The 20,610-nt window shown below is 51.2% G+C and overlaps 1 protein-coding gene and 1 long non-coding RNA gene across 3 annotated transcripts in view; one reads left to right on the top strand and one right to left on the bottom strand.

Annotated features, from left to right (window-relative positions):
• Window positions 1–214: 214 nt before the first annotated feature.
• On the bottom strand, window positions 215–5,984 carry LOC120878924. The gene is made up of 2 exons (XR_005724664.1): window positions 5,832–5,984; window positions 215–1,079 (listed from the first exon to the last, which is right to left on the bottom strand). It is a non-coding gene; the product is annotated as an uncharacterized LOC120878924 (long non-coding RNA).
• The window catches only part of COL26A1 (collagen type XXVI alpha 1 chain), a 165,984-nt gene continuing 149,993 nt past the window's right edge, over window positions 4,620–20,610 (top strand). For both annotated transcript variants that reach the window (XM_040261834.1, XM_040261825.1), the window contains exon 1: window positions 4,620–4,777. In XM_040261834.1, the coding sequence (XP_040117768.1) occupies window positions 4,620–4,777 (158 nt within the window). The remainder of the gene's footprint in view (window positions 4,778–20,610) is intronic.

The raw sequence follows: 20,610 nt of genomic DNA, 5'->3' as shown, positions 1-20,610 counted from the left end.
GGCACATTCTACTCAATGATGTTCTCGTATTTGTTTTAAAATGAAGTTTTGCTTTAAATTATTGACCACAGAGAAAGATACACCAGATTTATCCCAGGCTCCAGATTCTTCTAAGAAAGCTCCAAGCACTCCTGGGTTATGAGCCCACTTGGGGGTTTGAGAAGGGAAGAGGGGGGCATAGTTTAATTTTAATCCCTCACCAAGGCTCTGCAAATAATAACCATTAACATTTATTGAACATTACAATGCATTAGGCACATGATTCCAAGAACTTTGTGTGAATAATTCACTGAATACTTTTAGCAAATCCATACATTGGGTACTGTTATTCTGATTTTACAGATGTAGAAGCTCAGAGAGGTTAAGTAATTTGTCCAAGGTCACACAGCTGGTACCCTTTGGAATTGAACCCTATTACCTGGTGTCCTCTGGAGGTGGGGGAGGGGTTAGAATGTGATACCACACATTCCATGTGATACCACACATTCTAAGAATGGAGAATTCTTCTCCATTCATCTTGGCTCCCATGCCCTCTTTGGAGCAGGGAGGAGTGGGTACTGGAAAAGACTTTAGAGACAAGCCAGTCCACTCTTCATTTTCCAAATGAAGGACCAGAGAGGGAAGGGGTTTACTCTAGGTCACCCAGCAAGTCAGCAGGGGCACCAGGAGCAGACCTGGAGCTTCTGGGTCTGAGTGACCTGTGGGATATCACATTTCTTGATTTTCAGCATCTTTGCATTTTTATCCCTTGCCATCTAAATGGAATCTCCTCTTGTTATCAGAGCATTTGTCCAGACTTCCAGCTGGTTTAAACAAAGTTATTTATTTACTCATGGCTGTGCTGGATCTTTGTTGCTGCTCTTGGGCTTTCATTAGTTGCTGCGGGTGCGGGCTCCTCTCCAGTTGCGGTGCATGGGCTTCTCATCGTGGTGGCTTCTCTTGTTGTGGAGCACGGGCTCTAGGGCACATGGGCTTAGTTGATCCGTGGCATGTGGGATCTTCCTGGACTAGGAATTGAATCTGTGTCCTCTGCATTAGCAGGCAGATTATCAACCACTAGACCACCAGGGAAGTCCATGCTGTTGAAGGGAAAAAAAAGTTATTTTAACTCTTCCTAAAAACTAACGTAAGCACCCTGAGGGTACTTGCTTCTCTTAGAGCATTCACTACACCCAGCAGAGTGCTGGGCATGCAAAAGTTTCTCAATATACCTTCATGGGGCCAGAGTGAACTTTTTGTCTTAGAGGTGAAACAGAGGACCAAACTCAACCAACCGCCTTACTCCTGAGGTTTCTGGGATGTATTAATCCTTTCCCTAAAGCTTTTCATCCTAAAAGAATCATGCAGTTATGGAAGAGTGTTACCCCTTTCTCTCCTTGGTCCCTCTAGCTTGGGTGCCGCCCATGGCACTGGAAAAATGAGTTTAAGATAAAAAGTGAACTCTTGTTCCTCTACTGCAATGCCTACAGCATAAAGCCAATTTATAGCAATGTGGAATTCCTCTGGTCTTTAAGGTCTCATTATGCAAGTGAAGGAGAGAGAGGAAGACAGATGCTCACAAATTCCTGGCGGGGGGCAGGGATGACCTCATCATTTATTGGGTGTTGGAAAACAGCCCAAGGAACACAGTTCAGATTCCATTTGGGGGAGGCACTGAACATCCCCTGATAACCCAAATTCTCCAAATCTTTTAGGCCTTGAGAAAGGGATTGAGGGCAAGATGAAGAAAGTGGTCCTCGGTCCAAGTGATGTTTCCCATTAGGGGGCTGTCCACTCAGAGATGGACCCTGTGCATCCTTATTCCTAGGTGGAAACTCGGGACTTGGGAAGTGTGGAAGTCCCATTTGAAAGGCTGAGGCATAGGACTTCCCTGGTGGCCCAGTGTTAAGAATCCACCTTCCAATACAGGGGACATGGGTTTGATCCCTAGTTGGGGAACTAAGACCCCACAAGTGTGGGGCAACTAAGCCCATGTGCTGCAACTAGGGAAGCTCATGTGCCACAAGTAAGACCTGATGCAGCCAAGGAAATAAAAAAAACAGATCTGTGTATAGGTCGAGAAGCAATGGTTGGAACTGGACATGGAACAACAGACTGGTTCCAAATTGGGAAAGGAGTACATCGAGGCTGTATATTGTCACCCTGCTTTTTAAACTTAAATGCAGAGTATATCATGTGAAATGCTGGGCTGGATGAAGTACAAGCTGGAATCAAGATTGCTGGGAGAAATATCAATAACCTCAGATATGCAGATGACACCACCCTTATGGCAAAAGGTGAAGAACTAAAGAGCCTCTTGGTGAAAGTGAAAGAGGAGAGTGAAAAAGTTGGCTTAAAGCTCAACATTCAGAAAACTAAGATCATGGCATCCAGTCACATCAATTCATGGCAAATAGATGGGGAAACAATGGAAACAGTGAGAGTAGATTTAAAATCTTCTTTATTTTGGGGGGCTCCAAAATCACTGCAGATGGTGATTGCAGCCATGAAATTAAAAGACGTTTGCTCCTTGGAAGAAAAGCTATAACCAACCTAGACAGCATATTAAATAGCAGAGACATTACTTTACCAACAAAGGTCCATCTAGTCAAAGCTATGGTTTTACCAGTAATCATGTACGGATGTGAGAGTTGGATTATAAAGAAAGCTGAGCACCAAAGAATTGATGCTTTTGAACTATGGTGTTGGAGAAGACTCTTGAGAGTCCCTTGGACTGCAAGGAGATCCAACCAGTCCATCCTAAAGGAAATCAGTCCTGAATATTCATTGAAAGGACTGATGCTGAAGCTGAAACTTCAATACTGTGGCCACCTGATTCGAAGAACCAACTCATTGGAAAAGACCCTGATGCTGGGAAAGATTGAAGGCAGGAGGAGAAGGGGATGACAGAGGATGAGACGGTTGGATGGCATCACCAACGCAATGGACATGAGTTTGAGTAGATTCCAGGAGCTGGAGATGGACAGGAAGCCTGGCGTGCTGCAGTCCATGGGGTCGCCAAAAGTTGGACATGAATGAGTGACTGAATTGAACGAAATAGTAAAAAAAATAAGACAAAAAGCCCAGGCAGGATTTGAGGGAATTGAGTGGGTAAGGATGGGCAGTTTAGGGAAAGGGTGAAGAGGACGGGATGTGAAATCTTGGGGCTTGTACTTATGAGAGTGGTGGTGGTGGTGATTTAGTCACTAACTTGTGTCTGACTCTTGCCATCCAATGGGCTGTTGCCCACCAGGCTCCTCTGTCCATGGGATTCTCCAGGCGAGAATACTGGAGTGGGTTGCCATTTCCTTCTCCAGAGGATCTTCCCAACCCAGGAATTGAACCCGGGTCTCCTGCATTGCAGGCAGAGTCTTTACCAACTGAGCTGGGGAATCCCTCAAGAAGGTACATATAGGAATTGTATATATGGAGACACACTGAGATATGTAACGGGAGGGTAAGAGTCATCGAACCTGCACGTTCCCTCCACATTTTCAACAGCATCTTCCTGTTCTTCTTCTAACAACAGTCCCACAGTTCTTCTGTAAAATGGGTCACAGTCCACCAAGCATTTCCATACTTGATGGCTTCTCTCCAGTCCTACCTGCATTTTAGGAACTAGGAGCTTCCCACTGTTAGCAGGCTTAGAGCCAGCTTCAGGGCCTCTGCCAACCCCTAGGATGCTGTGGGGAGAACTGGAAAAAGATGTCAACCTGGGGAGTGGGGCACAGGCTGGATTTCAGCTCCCACTGGCCCTTTGTGCTGGGTACAAGCCCCGAGGTGATAACACAGTCCAGAAAACACCAACTTGGGGTCACACTGGCCTTGGGCTCAGTGTGTGATCTGGGACCCAGTTCTCACACCTGTAAAAGGTGGGATTGTATCATGTCTTCCCCCAGCTCCTTCCCAGATATGATGCTTCACAAATCTGTGAGTCTAGGGACAACTTTGCACCCCATACGGAATGCCTCCTTCCTCCAAAGTATCTTTTTGGCTTAGATAGCTGGCAGGTGACAGAGTCTGGAGGTAAAAATGGGAGATGATTCTGCACACATCTGGATGTGAAAAGATTTAGTTCAAAGAGCGTGGACAAGGAGCGTGTATCTTTCCTGCTTAACATTTTTGAGCATCAGTTTGTACCTCTGAAAAATGGGAATGGCACCACCTAATACAGACAACCATGCTGTAGGGATTAAACCACACTGCCCAGGTGAGCACGCGAGGAACAGGGTGGGTGCTCCAGAAGGTTTGCGACCTGAAGGTTTGGCTGAGAGGTTTCTAAAGAGCTTGTGTGCAGGGACCCAGGCACAAGGTCTGGCTTTCGGGGCGCGCGGCTCCCGGGACCCCCAGCGGAGCAGGAACACCCTCTCGCCCGGCTCGGCCTCCACTGGCGCCTCCTCGGCCCCGGACCGCCGAGGGTTAATGAGAAAGCCCCACGCCCCCTTTGACGGCGCAGAGCCCACCTCGCCGAATTTGAAAAGGCGGCCCTGAGAGGCGTGGGCGCCCCCCAGGCACTTCAAGCTCGGACCCCGGCTCCGCTCTCTTGTCGGCGCGCTCGCTCGGCTCCGCCGGGGGCCGCCGGTGCGCTCCCGACCGTCCTCCCGCCCGGGACTCCGGGTCCCCGCGGGCGGCCGCGCAAGATGAAGCTGGCTCTGCTCCTGCCCTGGGCGTGCTGCTGCCTCTGCGGGTCGGCGCTGGCCACCGGCTTCCTCTACCCCTTCCCGGCCGCGGCCCTGCAGCAGCACGGCTATCCTGACCCGGGCGCCGGCTCCCCCAGCAGCGGCTACGGGGGCCGCCGGTGAGTAGCCGGGCGCGGGGGTGCGGGGTGGGGGGGGGGGCGGGCGGCGGGCCCGGGGGACTCGGGGAAGCCGGGGTCTGGAGGCGCGCGGGGGTGGGGACTTAGGGGCTGCAGATCATGGGGTTGGGGGCTGGGGGCGCAGGACGGTCGAGGACTGGCGTAGGGACAAGGGTGATCGCGTGCTAGGGGCACCGACTGTGGGGGCTGAGGGCGCGGGGCCGCGGGACCGGAGGTGCGGGGCTGAGACTGGGGTGGTCTCTGGCCGCGCCCACCCCCCTTCGTTTCCTTGCTCTCCGAACCTTCGCCCCTTCGGCTCCCGAATCCGAGCGGAGGCGGCTCAAACCTGCGGCGGGGGTGCGCGGAGCGGGGCGACCGTGGCTGGCTGGGGCTCGGTGGCCCAGTTTCTGCAAGTTCACCGGCTCACGTGGCTCTGCTGCGCTCACCTGCGCGGCCGCGGCTTTGTGTTGGGGAGCAGGTTCCCGCGACGTCAAGGCCTTGCATCCGGGCCCCCCACTCACACGCCGGCCGCCAGAGACACCGGAGGGGCGACTCCGTCCGGCCTTTGGGGCTGGGCCCGCGGAGCAGCCTGGTCTGCGACTCCCCAGACACCGGGGAACGGGGACCCGGCTCGGATCGCAAGAGTCCGCGGCGGCCTGGGAGAGGGAGCTGGGTGCCCGAGCCCGCGGTGCTGGGACCCACCCGCAGCCACCTCCTCTGCCGGCAGGTGGCGCGCTGGCCACCCCAGGACGGTTCGGGCAGCGTCTCCTCAATCCGTGATTGGATCCCCCCAGAAAACGCGTGAGCCCGCGGGTAGAAGTTGCCAAGTCGTTTCGTTTGCGCCACTCGCCGAATTTAGCCTTTCGCGTTTAATAGTAATTCCGACTCACACAGCTGTGTTACCGGTCTTGAACACCTCCTGCGTTGGTGCCACATCTCTTTTGATCCTAAAACCACCCCAGGGTTAGCGATTACAGTACAATATTGTCTTTTCTTTAACAGAGGAAACGTGGGCTCCGAGAGAGGTCCCCAGGTTCAGTGGCAACTCAGGACTCACCTCCTGTCTTTTCTCTCCAAATCCTGTGCTTTCTAGGGTACCACGGGGCTTATTGTTTAGGCAGCAAGGCAAGAAGCGACAAGTCCCGGTTCTTTTGTCCTCCTTGGTGTTTGCCAAGCCTGGCAGGGCTGCCAAGGTGAATTCCGGCAGAGCCCTGTGTTGAGGAGACCGGGATGTTTTGTGTCAATACACTGCATGCCTGATTCAAGCGGTTCTCAGAAGAGCATGTAAAAGTACTTCTGGAAAATTTTGCATGCAATTTAATTTCCTTCATTTTGCTTGGAAATGCTCCCCCAAGGCTTCTATTAGTATTATTCTCCAAACACCCAGAGTAGTGTGGAGTCTGCACACTTCCATAGGAGAATATTTTAAAAACTAAGGTTTTCAAGTTGAAAAATGATATTTTTAAGATCTCTCACTTATGAAAAATTCAATCTATATGTAGGTGTATATATATGTATGTATGTATACAGTTGGTAATAATAATAGTGTGTGTGCTCAGTCATGTCTGACTCTTTGCGACTCCATGGACTGTAGCCTGTCAGGCTTCTCTGTCTGTGGGATTTTTTCAGGCAAGTATAGTGGAGTGGGTTGCCATGTCCTCCTCCAGGGGATTTTCCCGACCCAGGGACTGAACTCATTTCTCCTGTGTCTCCTGCTTTGGCAGGTGGATCCTTTACTGTGCCACCTGGGGAGCGCGTATCAAGTTGGTAGGAAACCTTTTTTGGCAGTTTCCCGTATGGAGAGACCTGGGCTTGACCAGGTCAGAAGAAAGAGCGAAAGGGAACTACCATTCCCTCCACCCCCGCCCCCGCTCTGTCTGCTTGTGTCCTGTTTGCATATTTTACAAGGAGCGTATACCCAGGTATTACTTTTGTAATTCAAAAGTGTGTGTGTGTGTGTATTGGGGTTGGGGAGGGGAGATGTAAAAGGCTCCTGCAGCCTGGACTGTGCGTGCTGAGAGGGACCAGATGAGAAGTCCATGCAGGGAGCCGGTGAATGGCGGATATGGGTTCTGGCGTTTGGTAGATTGGAACTCAGGGACTTCCAGAGATAATTTGGAAAGGATGGTTTTGGCACCAATAAAAAGAGTCCTAAACAAACGTCATCTCGCAGAACTCTTTCCACCAGGATGGGAGCAGGGAGAAGGTGTATTACATTCAGGGAGGAACTGGATGACTGTGGAAAATGGGTTTCCAAATGGGCTACTGGGAGGTGTTAAGGAGGCCTGGGACAGGTTGAGATAGTCGCTTTGGAGCCTGACTGAGCCTTTCCCCCCCGAAGGCCCGCGCGGGCACTGCAGGCACTAGATTCGGGTCTGGGCGAGTTGTGGGCGGGTGTCACATGTTCCTGAGTCTGATTCACTCCAGCAGCAGAAGGTTGGGGACAGCGTTTGGCACCGGGCTCTTCACAGCATTGGCCTCTGCTTGGCTCCATACATATGTTTACAGTGGCTTGGTTTCAGTTGATGGGCAGGGTGACAGGGCTGTTTCTTGACAAATGGTCTTCTCTTATTTCACGGTTATTGGTCCCGTGTTCTCTTTTCTCTGTGTGTGTATGTGCCTGTGCCTGCCCCCCTGGACCGGGCGTCTGGGTCTGACATGTTCTGGGTGCATCTTGCTTTTTATGCAGGGGTGCTCAGTTCTGGTCACCTCCATCACAAGCCCAGCATGGGCCCCTTGGGTGAAGCTATTTTGGCAGAAAGAAGAGGATATCAATTCCTTAGAGACCCATTTCCAGTAAAATCTTGCAGCCCTGTGTTTGGGCCACTAATGACTTTTGTCAGCCACAGAGGGTTCAGATGCCAAGTAAAAGCTAAAGAGAAATGTAACATTAATTGACCAGGAGGCTTGCATAAGGATGGAGCCCCCAGCTCCACACCCTTGTCCTTCCATTGGACCTGAATAAGGCTAACACATTGGTGAAGCTCTTTGAAGTGAAAGTGAAAGTCGCTCAGTCATGTCTGCCTCTTCATGACCCCATGGGCTATACAGTTTAAGAATTCTCCAGGCCAGAATACTAGAGTGGGTACCTGTTCCCTTCTCCAGGCTATCTTCCCAACTCAGGGACTGAACCCAGGTCTCTGGCACGGCAGGCGGTTTCTTTACCATGTGAGCCGCCAGCCTGTGTATTTCAGTCTCCTTCCTGTCTCCCTCCCCCGATCATTCCCTCCCTCCCTTTCACAGGTGGTGATTAGACGTCTCATCTGTTATCATCTCCTCATCTCTGTATCCAACTCTAAAGGGTCCAGCACAGCAGTGAGTGACCAGAGCATGAGGAGTGAAAACCAGAGAAAGGCCCCTCCACCCCATTCTGGGTGCACAATTCTCAGCTGGGGAGGGAGAGGTTTTAATTTGAATAAGAGTTTTAATATTAATTCTTGGAGTGAGAATGTTCTGCTAAGAGAAACCAGAAGAGTGGTGAAGATCTGCCCAGATTTTAAGCAGAGGAAGGAATGAATACACCCACATGGTGGGGTCATGGGGCAGGGGCTAGGGACAGAGTTGCTTTTGCTTCTGCCCTGAAGAATGGCTTGCATCCCATAAACCTGTTCCTCCTGTACAGGGTGTGAGGCTTGAGGACAAAGGGAGACCACGTGCTGCAGGGCTGAGTGTTTATAGGTTATACAGTAAGCTAATGGATGGTTAAATAAGTAGGTTTGATCTTCCAACCTTGATGAGTAATTGCTCCATATACTCAAAGGTCCGGATAGTCAAAGCTATGGTTTTTCCAGTAGTCATGTACAGATGTGAGAGTTGGTCCATAAAGAAGGCTGAGCACCGAAGAATTGATGCTTTTGAATTGTGGTGCTGGAGAAAACTCTTGAGAGTTCCTTGGTCTACAAGGAGATCAAACCAGGTAATCCTGAAGGAAATCAATGTGGAAAGCCAAGTCCTAAGAAGAATTCTCAGATACTTTAGAATTCGCTGCTCTGGAAAATGGTGGTAGGGGGAGGAAGGCTTCGCATGGACCAACTGTCTTCACTGCTTTTTTTGTCTTAATTTTTTTGGCAGGGAAGCCTGGCGTGTGGCAATCCGTGGGGTCAGAGAGAGTCAGACAGGACTGTGAGACAGAACAACCTCTTCTTTGTTGTCGTTTAGTCACTAAGTCATATCCAACTGTTTTCGAGGTCATGGATTGCAGCATGCCAGGCTCCTCTGTCTTCCACTGTCTCCCGGAGTTTGCTCAAATTCATGTCCATTGAGTTAGTGATGCTGTGCCACGCCCTTCTCCTTTTGGTTCAACCTTTCCCAGCAGGAGGGTCTTTTCTAATGAGTCGGCTCTTCACATCAGGTGATCAAAGTATTGGAGCTTCAACTTCAGCAACAGTCTTTCCAATGAATATTCAGGGTTAATTTCCTTTAGGATTGACCTGTTTGATTCCATTGCTGTCCAAGGGACTCTCAAGAGTCTTCTCCAGCACCACAACTCAAAAGCATCAATTCTTCGGCATTCAGCCTTTTTTATGGACCAACTCTCTTACCGTACATGACTACTGGAAAAACCATAGCTTTTGACTCGATGGGTCTTTGTCAGCAAAGTGATGTCTCTGCTTTTTAATATGCTGTCTAGGTTTGTCATAGCTTTTCTTCCAAGGAGCAAATGTCTTCTAGTTTCATGGCTGCAGTCACCATCCTCAGTGATTTTGAAGCCCAAGAAAATAAAATCTGTCACTGCTTCCACTTTTCCCCCCTTCTGTTTGTCACGAAGTAATGGGACCGAATGCTATGATCTTAGTTTTTTTAATGCTGAGTTTCAAATCAGCTTTTTCACTCTCCTCTTTCACAGTCATCAAGAGACTCTTTAGTTCCTCTTCACTTTCTTCCATTAGAGTGGGATCATTTGCCTATGTGAAGTGGTTGATATTTCTCCTGGCAGTCTTGATTCCAGCTTGTGATTCATCCAGCCTGGCATTTGGCATGATTTACTCTGCATATAAGTTAAATAAGCAGGCTGACAATATACTCTTTTTGCAGTTTTGAACCAGTCAGTTGTCCCATGTCCAGTTCTTACAGGAGGCAGTGACCAAAATCATCCTCTTCTTTAAAAGAAGGCTTTCCCCCTTCTGCCATTAACTTGGTGAAGAAGGCCAGTTGTCTTGTAGGGTCCCAAGTTCTAGATTTAGCTGGCTACTCCCAAGTGGTGTAAATAATTTGATCCACTATCCCCTGTATCTCATCTATATTAGAGATTAGGTGTGAATGTTTGATTAGATTTAGGATCTTTTATTTGGGAGAGTGGGGGAGGGTAAGAATGTTTCATAGTTGGTCCAGTGGATCTTGTAAGATCATGTGTTATGGATTGAATGTTTATGTTCCCTCCACCCCCTAATTCGTATGTTGAAGCCCTAACTTTCAGTGTGATGGCATTTAGAGATGGGGCCTTTGGAAGATAATTATGAAGATGAAGATTTAGATGAGGTCATGAGGGTCAGGTCCCCATGATGGGAATAGTGTCCTTATAAGACGAGGAAGAGAGACTAGAGCGTCCTCTCTCACTCTCCCTTCCCATGTGTAGACCCCAGAGTCAGCTGTCTGCAAGCCAAAAAGATAGTCCTTATCAGGAACTGAATCGGCACCTTGATCTTGGACTTCCCCGCCTCCCGATCTGAGAAATAAATGTCTGGAGTCTAAGCCAGTCAGTCTGTGGCATTTGATAAGGCAGCCCAAGCTGACTAGTACTGGTGGACATGACTTTTTTTTTTTCTCCTGGAGCGTTGGGTTTTAAACCTCCACCAGAATACCACTGTCTACAGGTTCCTACTTCCTCCTCTCTCTTTTCTTCTCAATTCATTTTGAAGAAACTAGGCCTTGATAGCATTCTCCTTGTTTAAGGTTTTGTTGATTATAGGGCTTTCCCCGGCTCAGCAGTAAAAAAAAAAAATCTGCCTGCAATGCAAGAGACTTGTGGGAGACGAGGGTTCAATCCCTGGGTCAGGAAGATCCTCCGGTGAAGAAAATGGCAACCCACTCCAGTATTCTTGCCTGGAAATCTCCATGGACAGAGGAGCCTGGTGGGCTATAAGTCCATGGGATGACAAAGAGGAGGACACAACTGAGCAACTAAGTCTTACACAGAGGTGGTGTACTAGCTATACTGTTCTGCACTTAGCTTTGTTGTTTCACGATGGACTGTGGAGACTGAGCTAGATCAAGGCATAGGTAGCTTTCTGCATTTATTTTGGTTTTCACAATTTAAAAATTTGTGGTTAAAATTTTTTTTAGCTACATAAACCATAAAATTTACCATCTTAAGCCTCTTTAAGTATAGAGTTCAGGGGTGTTAAATACGCTGAGTGTGGCCTACCTGTCACCCCCATCCGTCTCCAGAATGTTCATCTCGCCTGCGTCCATGTTTGTGGCTCTATAGTGCTTGGTGGTGCCAACGACTGTAGTTTTTTTCAGCGAGCCCCTACTAATAGACATTGTGTTATTCTAACCTTTTGTGTCGCGTGTAATGCCACGGTAAACAGCCTTGTGAGTTATTCATTTCACGTTTTTAAATTTTTTTAAAACCTTTGTTTTTGGCTGTGCTGGGTCTTGACTGCCGCACAGGCTTTTCTCTACTTGTGGCGAGCGGAGGCTGCTCTTGAGTTGTAGGGCGAGGACTTCTCATTATGGTGGCCTCTCTAGATGCGGAGCACAAACTCTAGGGTGTGTGGACTCAGTCGCTGTGGCTCCCAAGCCCTAAGGCACGGGCTGAGTAGCTCCTCGGCATGTGGAATCTTTGCGGACCAGGGATCGAACCTGTGTCTCCTGCATGGGCAGGTGGATTCCTTACCACTGAGCCACTAGGGAAGCCCCTCATTTCATATTTTTGCCAATGCCTCTTTAAGATGCATTTTAAAAAGTGGGCTTTCAGAGTGAGAAGGTAAATACGTGCGTAATTCAGCCAGATAGTATCATAGAAGTTATACTGTTTTGTATTCCTATCAGCAGGTTTTTCTTGGGGTGTATTTGAAGATGATATTTCAGTGATGCTCGGTCAAAATGGCCTTGGGGAGGGGATGAAAACAGCCTTCTCTGGCCAATGCCACCTGTCAGTTCTGCCCACCCCTCACATTTGTGAGGTCACAGATGGAGAGCTGAACATTGTATCTCTGGTATGAACATTGTATGTACGTATGTATGGTAAAGAATCTGCCTGCAATGCAAGAGACCTGGGTTTGATCCCTGGGTCAGGAAGATCCCCTGGAGAAGGGAAGGGCTACCCACTCCAGTATTCTTGCCTGGAGAATCCCATGGACAGAGGAGCCTAGCAGGCTACAGTCCATGGGATTGCAAAGAGTTGGACACTGAGGGTCTAACACTATCAGTTCAGTTCAGTCGCTCAGTCGTGTTTGACTCTTTGCTATAAACTATTAAAATAAATTCTGTCACTGACCTTGACAAACACACCCTCCTAATGACCTGGGGGTGGGGGGTTGAGGCTCACTTTTAGAAATCTTGCCTCCGTGAATTTTGTGCGGGGACTTGGCGATGCAGGAAGAACCCCCCTTCTCTTCCCTCCTTGTGCCCCGGACAGCTCGCCTGGTCCGGCCTCACCCACACAGCCTGGACACTCCCATCCAGCCCACCACCCGCTCCTCACCCAACCACTGCCACCTGGCCGTATCTCCTGCCTGAGTGTGTTGGGGAGGGAGTTCTGGGCCCCTGGGTACCCACACTTGCTCTCAGCGGGGCTGGGCTCTGAGGGTCATATCCCCTCAGCCCCATGGTCTCCTTGCTCTGTGGGGTGGGATGTGGCCAGAGGGGGCCAGACTGGGGCCGCAATAGCTCACCGCCTAGGATGGGGCTCCTCTTGCCCAGGTTTAAGGCAGTTTTGGGGGGATGTGGAGTGAACCTTGGGGATGGAGAAAGGATGCATGTACCCCAAATCCTCAAAAGTTGGATGGCCTTTCCCCAGAAGACCATGGCCACAAAAGGTCGTGGTGACTGAGCTAAGCCGTCTGTGTCCAGATGTTCCCATCCCGTGTCCTCTCTTCCTGGTCCCCTGTTAGACTGTGAGGACCACAGGGGATGTCACCTGCCTGTTGGGGGCCTGGCCCAGGGCCAGGAATAGAGTCGGGCCCTGCCAGTTGTGTGGAGTGAACCAGATGTATCCACCAAGGACCCACTGAGGCTGCGAATTCAGAGCGGATGCGGGTCCTGCCAGGGGTCACTTTGCAGGCTAGTGGCATGGGACATGCAGGGGCTGGGGATGAAGAGATCCTTTTCAGAGATGACGGGGAGCTTTGGGGAAGGAGGGTCCAAGGTGGCTCGCAGGGATTTTGTTCTGGGTCCTTTAGAAACACATCTGTATTCTGGCCTGACCTTCACAGCTTTTACTGATTTTCACACTGTTCTAAGAAGTGACAGGATGGAGTTGAGAACTTGCGACTGCTTTTGGTTTTCCGTTTAGAAACTCTCTGGCCAGTCAAGATTTTGGAAAGGGTCTGATCCCTGATATGCTGACAGTGCTGGACCCGGGCTATTTCTTCCTTCTTCCTCCGGGCCTCCCACCTGCCTCCCTCCCCCGGCTTCCCAGGCAGGACCCTTGGACCTGTGCAGGGACCAAGGTGCAGTGCTCAGCAGGGCCCACGCTTGGAGTTCAGGGCTTTGTCTCCAGTACTGTCTCCCACTTCTTGATGCTCATAGCCTTGAATGCGTGCTTTGTAAGGGAAGTCTGATGGGACCGTGACGCACCAGGGACTTGATCCTTAACATTGACCGTGAGCCACCTCTTAACACCTCCCACCACCTCCGCTACTCACTCCCCACCCTCTGGCACCGCAGGTCCACCTGGCCTCCCCCTCTCCACCCCTGCCCAGTGACCACTGCCACCCTTTGCCTCTGGCTGGAGCCTGGATGTGCGCCCCGAGAGGGCTGGGATTGGGTGCGTGCACGCCGTGGCACCCTGGGGTGGGGCGTGGCAGCTGGAGTCCCCACCCTGGGCTGGCAGTGCCATAGTGTGCTTAGCGGGCGACTCAGCAGGGCAGAGCCTCTGGCCACCCTGATCCTGGCATGTCCTGGGGAGAGATGGTAATACCCTGAAAGGGTGCCCATCTGCTGTATAATGATGGGCCTTTGGGAGGGGGAGATGCCTGGTTTGACTTCCCTGCCCCTGACCTGGGCGATGCTACAGCCCGCTGGCTAGCGGGAAGGGTGGCGTGCGTGTGCACTTACACCCCGTGGAGTTGCAGGGAGGGGTCTGCCCTTGCTAACCACGAGGGTCTCTGTGCATAAAGGGACACACGCGAAACACTGAACAAATGACAGGTTGAGAAAGAGACAGATACTATCTTTACTGACTCAGCTCTTTGAATGAGGGGCCCCCCCTTCAGTTTGCACTGTGTCCCACAGAGTATTTAGCTGGTCTTCGATACAGCATCCCCTAACCAGCAGGGCACTGACTGGCTCATCAGGATGAACTGGGGAGATTGAAGAATTGGATAACCAGACCCATGCAGACTCAAGAAGTCTAAGGCCTGGAGAGCTGTATCTAATGGCCTCCCCAAGTGTTTTGTTTTTTTTTTTGATGCAGCCAGGTTTGAGGAGCACTGCATGGAGAACAGAGTTTTTTTTTAGATTCTTTCATCATGACCCATAGTAGAAAATACCTTTTATATGGTGCTTGAGTCTGTGCGTGTGCACTTACACACGCACACACACACAGACACCCCCTTGAAATAAGTTTCACAAAATCGTGCTTACTATTACCATATGTGATCCTTTCTTTTTTATTGTATTCTATCTAGTTCATAAAAAAATGCTTGCCAAGACTCAGAAAATTGATTCCTGCAATGAGAGACCCCTTGCTCTGGGGAAATGCAGGGGTCTTTTAGCTTCCCACCCCCCTCTTCCCAGTTCCTGTGCCTCATCCTCTAGGCTCAGCTCTGACTCTGAAGTCTCTTTCTTGTTTCTGCTGAGCTGAGGCGCTTGGCCTGTCTGCTCCCTACCCCATATCTCGGCTCTACCCTCTTCTGGGGCGGTCACAAACCCCCCTCCTTCAGGAAGTCTTCCAGGATTGCTCTGTTCCCTCTCTTTGGGCAGTTTCATATGCCTCCTGTATCTGTGATTACCTGTGGGCTTTGTACCAAGAACTCACTTCCTGTTCTTCTTTCCTGAAGATAGAATCCTTTCTCTTACCTGTTTCCTCCCGAGCATGGCTCTGACTGGCCCACCAGGGAGCTGAGTGCATGAGCCAGCCTGTGCCCCAAGCCGAGCTGTCTGTCACCCACCCATGTGAACTTATCCAAGCTGGGAGTTTAACCACCCAGCCTTCTCAGCCCATGGTCGGGGTCAGTCAGCAGGCTGGAGTTGGACGCTGAGCCTTGGGGGCAGGGGCTCTCTACCCTGAGCCTTGAATGGGAGAGGCTCTCTGCTGATTCCACAGGAGTGGATGGTCCTTTCTGCCTGCTCATGGGCCCTGTCCCTGCCACTGGATCCACGGTGCCTGGAGCCTTACCTTCAAAAAGCCACTAACAAGCACCTACTGCATGCTTAGTGCTGGGGTAGTGAGGTGACTGCTGATTCAGACTTGGCCTCTGCCCTTGATGAGTTTAGAGGCTGGTTGGGGAAGCCCCCAGAGCAAGTAGTGGAATTTGCTGTGACACAGATGTGTGCAAAGTGGGTCAGGTAGGCAAGGGGCACATGAGCAAGTGCCCGTTTAGGGAAGCTAGGTGTATGGGTGTTTGGGCATCTTTATGTCTAAGTTTTCTCCTCTGTAAAGTGGGAGTGATCAGATCTACTTTGTCAGGCTGTTAGGCTTAGGTGAGTGAAAATTAAAAGTGCTTTGAGAAATATGTCATAAACATTCTGTTCATGCTTGTGATGTGTAGTGTGCTAACCTTGCAAAGAGTGCCAAGAAGGGGGGCAGTTTCACAAACCTAGGAGGCCACAGAATCCTTTGGCTGGGATGATGTTCCAGACTCTGCTTGTGTGTGTGTGCTCCCACCCCATGGACTGTGGCCCACCAGGTTTCTCTGTCCGTGGGATTTCCCAGGCAAGAATACCTGAGTGGGTTGCCATGCCCTCCTCCAGGGGATCTTCCCCAACCAGGGATTGAACCTGTGTCTCCTGCAATGCAGGCAGATTCTTAACTACTTGAGTCATCGGGGAAGCCCATTCCAGACTCCATACCTTGGAAGACACTGGCCTGGTGGACCAAGGCTATATGCCAAGGTCTTTTTAGAAGAGTCACCTTTGAAGTGGGTCTTGTAGGGTGAGCGGAGGTGTTCTCTGCAGTGACTGGAAAGGGCGTTATCGGGTAACGAAACAGCTGCCTGAGGGCTGGGAGTGCGGAGCAGGTGGGGCCTTTCGGAATCTGAGAGCGAAGCCTCTTTTCTGCCACCCTAAGGAACCTGGGCTTTGTAACAAGACTTGGCCACAGAGGGTCCCATTCCAGCTTTACTGGTGTGGAGGAGACGGGACAGAAGAAAGAGAGCCAGAGGAGAGGAGCAGCTAACGGGCCGCGTCAGGAACCCCGAAACAAGGCTGGGGCGGTAGGGATGCAGTTGAAACAGGAGTGCTCAGAGTCTGTGCGGCTGGCAGCATCGAGCCCCTCGGTGGATGGAGGACCAGCGGGAGCGGATTGTAGCCTCGAGCTCCTGGCCTTGCCCAGAGCCCGAGAGGGCCGGTAGCTGGCTCTTTGGCTCCCGGGAACCTGGCAGAGGCTCCACGGTGTTTTCTCAGCTTTGAAAAGCAACGCGGCATGGCGTTCACACACCTTGTGTTTTTGTCAGATACTTGTATTTTTAACATCTAGGGCAGGCTTGCGCGTATCAGGTGTTCCACGGTTGCTTTTTTGAGCAAGTGAATGAACAAGTGGCTTGATCTCCGACCTTCGGGAAGCTGAGGGGGTGGCCTCTGCCCCCGTCATTCTAAGCTCTGTCATTCTAAGAGGTCCTGGCGTGAGGTCCTTGTCTGCGCTTTGCCCCTGCCGACCAGCTCTAGAAGCTGTGTTTAGGGGGGCCACAGAGGCCACCCTGCTCTAGGGGCTCCTGCTTCTTCCTTTGAAGTAGGAAAGTGAAAAAGTGAAAGTGCTAGTCACTCAGTCGTGTCCAACTCTCTGCCACCTCAGGGACAGTAGCCCGCCTGGATCCTCTGTCCCTGGGATTCTCCAGGCAAGAATATTGGAATGGGTTGCCAGTCTCTTCACCAAGGGATCTTCCCAACCCAGGGATCCAACCTGGGTCTCCTGCATTGCAGGCAGATTCTTTACCATCTGAGCCAGCTTTGAAGTAGGAGTGGGTGGAAATCACACAGAATGGCCTGAATGTGAATATCTGGTGAGGCCTTCCCCTCAGGGCCCCGGATTTTCTGCACCTCCTTGCCCTTCATCTCGCTGTCCCCTCTCCCTCCGACACCCCTCACTGCCCCCCGCCCCGCCAGCCTCTCTGTTATTTTAAAATCCATTCCCAGAGAAACAATTCCTATGGCAATAAGAACACGACTCCAGGCTTCTCTTGGCTTGAACTGGTCCGACACTTCATTGCCGCTTCGAGTGTGCGAGCTGGACACGGACCAACTCTGCCTGGGGCGGGGGAATCGAGTAACAATAACTAACTGTTAGAGGATTTTCGGGAATCCTGCAGCGGATCCTTGGGCAGGAGACACACAGCACACTGTTCTCCTTTCTGAAGAATCAGGGGGTCCCCGGCCTCCTGGCCTGGTTCTTCCTTGCTCTGCCTCCCAGAAACATCCCAGGGTCGAAATGGTTCTTTGGTGGCCTGGACGAGACCACCTTGAGAGGAGCTGGATCCAGTCCAGGTTAATTTTGTAACACTTGGGTGAGAGGCAGGGGGGCCCCCACCTCCTGGGCCTCCGTCTGCCCCACCCCTAGCCACTTCCAGAGTGATGGGTGGGAAGGTCAGAGCTGGCCTCGCTGACTGCTGACCTCTGCCAGCTCCCCTGCCGCCTGGACTGATGTTGCCAAGCTTGTTCCGTCAGGTGTTAATGGACGTTATGAGAAGCAGCCTGGGAAGTGCTCGTGAACCAAACTAAGAGTTTCCTTCAGAATGAGGGAGGGAGTGAAGAGCAGGCTCTGAAGCCAGGCAGCCTGGCTCTGAATTTCGGCTCTGGGTGGCCCTGACCGAGTCATCTGACCTCTCTGTGCCTCAGTCTCCATATCTGTAAAATGGGCACAGTCACAGTGTTTTCCTCCTCGGGTTGTTCTGGGGCTTCAATGAGTTTATATTCACAAAGGGCTTGGAACGATATCTAGTAAACACTCTGTTCAGCCCCATGAAGTGATAAAGGCTTTCCCAGAGCAGGCAGCGGGCTGCTGGGCCTTGCAGAGATTGGGAAGAAGCAGGGGTTTGCAGACGTCTATGGCCACCAGATCCTTTTTTGGGGAGCATGTTGTTTGGGTGGGGTCCCAGATGCTGTGCTCTGGGGAAGGCTGGCCTAGTGGGTCAAGGTTAAATGCCTCAGTGGTTATGGCAGCTTCCACCTTTTGCAGAGGACCTCTTTCTTTCTGAGAGTCATTTGCAACCTCACCCTGCAGCTGCCCCCACTGGTGCTGTAGGGGAGCCAGAGAAATACAGAAGGGAGAGGCCAGTTGGTTTTTCTGAATCCCTTAGACCTCGCTCAGGCCTTCATGGCCAAAAGTGAAGGATGGGGGCCCATCCTCACTCCCAGCAGAACCTCAGCCACTGGTAGGGAGTGAGCACTGAGGGTCGCTCTTGGAATATGACTGGGGAGCAGGTTGGAGGGTCTGGAGTCTGGAGATGCCCATGGTGAGTCAGAGGCAGAGGAGTTCTGAGGAGCTTCATGTCCCGGGAATGTGACAGCTGAGGGGGCCTCATGTGGCCCCAGGATGGGGGAGAAGGGACCAGGGGATCCACAGTCAAGCCGGCCCTTCCCTTCATGGACTCAGTGCCTCACGTGTAACGTGAAACTAACAGGATTGGGCTGAGATCAAATGAGGAACGTGTTTGTGAAATATGCAGACTAATTATTACTCAGTGTGGCCTGCTTACTGGCCAAGGGCCCCAGCTCTGCACCTCTGTTTGGCCCAAGTCCACCCTCTGAATAAGACCAGGGGCACCAACACTTGCAGAAGGATGTATGTTTACTGTGTGTGTGTGTGTGTGTGTGTGTGTGTGCGTGCGCGCGCGCGCACCCATGTGGTGTTTGCGGCCATGCCTGGCTGCGGTTTGCAGTGGAAACGTCTTTTGTCTTTGAAGGTGTGGTCCCCTCCCCTTTCCTCATTCTGGAAGGTATGGGACTCTGTGGCATTTACCAGGAAGCGCCCTAGTTCCTAGCACTCAGGGAGGCCCAGCTGAAGGGCTGCTCTGCTTTGGAGCCCTCGTGAAGGCTCAGGCTTTCCTCTTCCCCAGAAAGTAGCTTCTGGAATCAGGCCCTGCTGCAGGCTTCAGGCTGCCCACTGACCCTGCCACTGCTGCTGGCCCCCCGGAGGCGCCAGGGCCTTTGGGGAGAAGGGTGGCAGTTTCCTTCTGATTTGGCTCCAGCTGTCTGCACCCCCACCAGTTGCCTCTGGCATCTGACATTTTTGTCATTCCTGCAAGGGCTTATCTGGGGAGTCCGCACGTACCTCTTCCTGTCCCTCTGTGATGGACTTGGCTATGTGGCTGATTCGCCCTTCTGAGAGGTCTCAACCTGCCCAGACACCCTCTATTTGGGGAGTCATGAGTTCCTGGGTCTCTTCGGGCTTTGCCAGGCTCCTTCTCTCTTTTGTCCCTTGGGTGATGATAACAATTAGCTCAGATCCTGAAAGTCTTCATGTAAGAAGTATGAAAGTGTGCCTTCCTGGAGAGGCAGCTGAACAAATGGGAGAGACCCCTGTATCAGGGGCTTGGAGGGAGCACAGTCTGACTCCGCCTAGCCTGCTTCTTATCTCTCTGGGTGCTCTGCTCATCTCTGGCTACCCTTTAATCTCAAGCTGCTTCATGCCCCAGGGCCTTTGCACTGCCTTGACCAGTCTTTGCTTTCTCTTAGCCTAGTTAGTTCCTACTCAAAGCTTAGAGATCAGCTTAAACATCACATCTTCAGGGAACCTTTTGCTGCCACCCCCTCAAGGTGTTAGGTGAAGCACACTGATTGGAACTGCCCACCCCGGCCAGGCACCATAGTAACCGTTTGCATGAGTTGTTTTATGACAGGAGATCCTGATAAGGAATACGGAACTAATAAGCCACCACCAACCGGAAGAGTTCGGGAAAGGTCTAAAGGAGACACCGAATGTCCGTCCACTTCCCGGAATTCCTCTCGCTAGCATCCATCTTGGCTGAGCGATGTGTGCGCCACTAGGAAAGACGCTGAATTAGAATGATTGGCCAAAGACCACCTGGAAACTAATCCCGTCACCATAAAACCCGAGATTGCGAGCTATGCAGCAGAGCAGTTCTCCTGGGTTCTTTTACCCTACTGCTCTCCACCCGGGTATCCTTTCCCAATAAAATCTCTCGCTTTGTCAGCACATGTGTCTCCTCGGACAATTCACTTCCGAGTGTTAGACAAGAGCCCAGTTTCAGGCCCTGGAATGGGTCCACCTTCCTGCAACAAAGGTCCTTTGTTAAATGCCCTCAGAGCTTACTCTCATACTTAGAATTTCATGATAACTGTAAGTCAATCCTATAATTAATTGATTGATAATTAGTTAATAGCTGTCCAAGACTACAAGTCCTCTGAGGACAGGAGTCCCTGCTGTATCTGTAGGTTCTTGCAGAGTGCCTGGATTACAGAGAGCATCCAGGAAAGGACTAACCACTTTGCAAGCTGTACTAGTTTCTTACGGTTGATGTAACAAATGACCGTGAACTTTGTGACTTAAAACA

This window comes from Oryx dammah, unplaced genomic scaffold (assembly GCF_014754425.2).
Source record: "Oryx dammah isolate SB20612 unplaced genomic scaffold, SCBI_Odam_1.1 HiC_scaffold_2, whole genome shotgun sequence".
NCBI lineage: Eukaryota > Metazoa > Chordata > Mammalia > Artiodactyla > Bovidae > Oryx > Oryx dammah.
The sequence above is the reverse complement of the archived record's forward strand: the minus strand, read 5'-3'. Positions and strand labels throughout refer to the sequence as shown.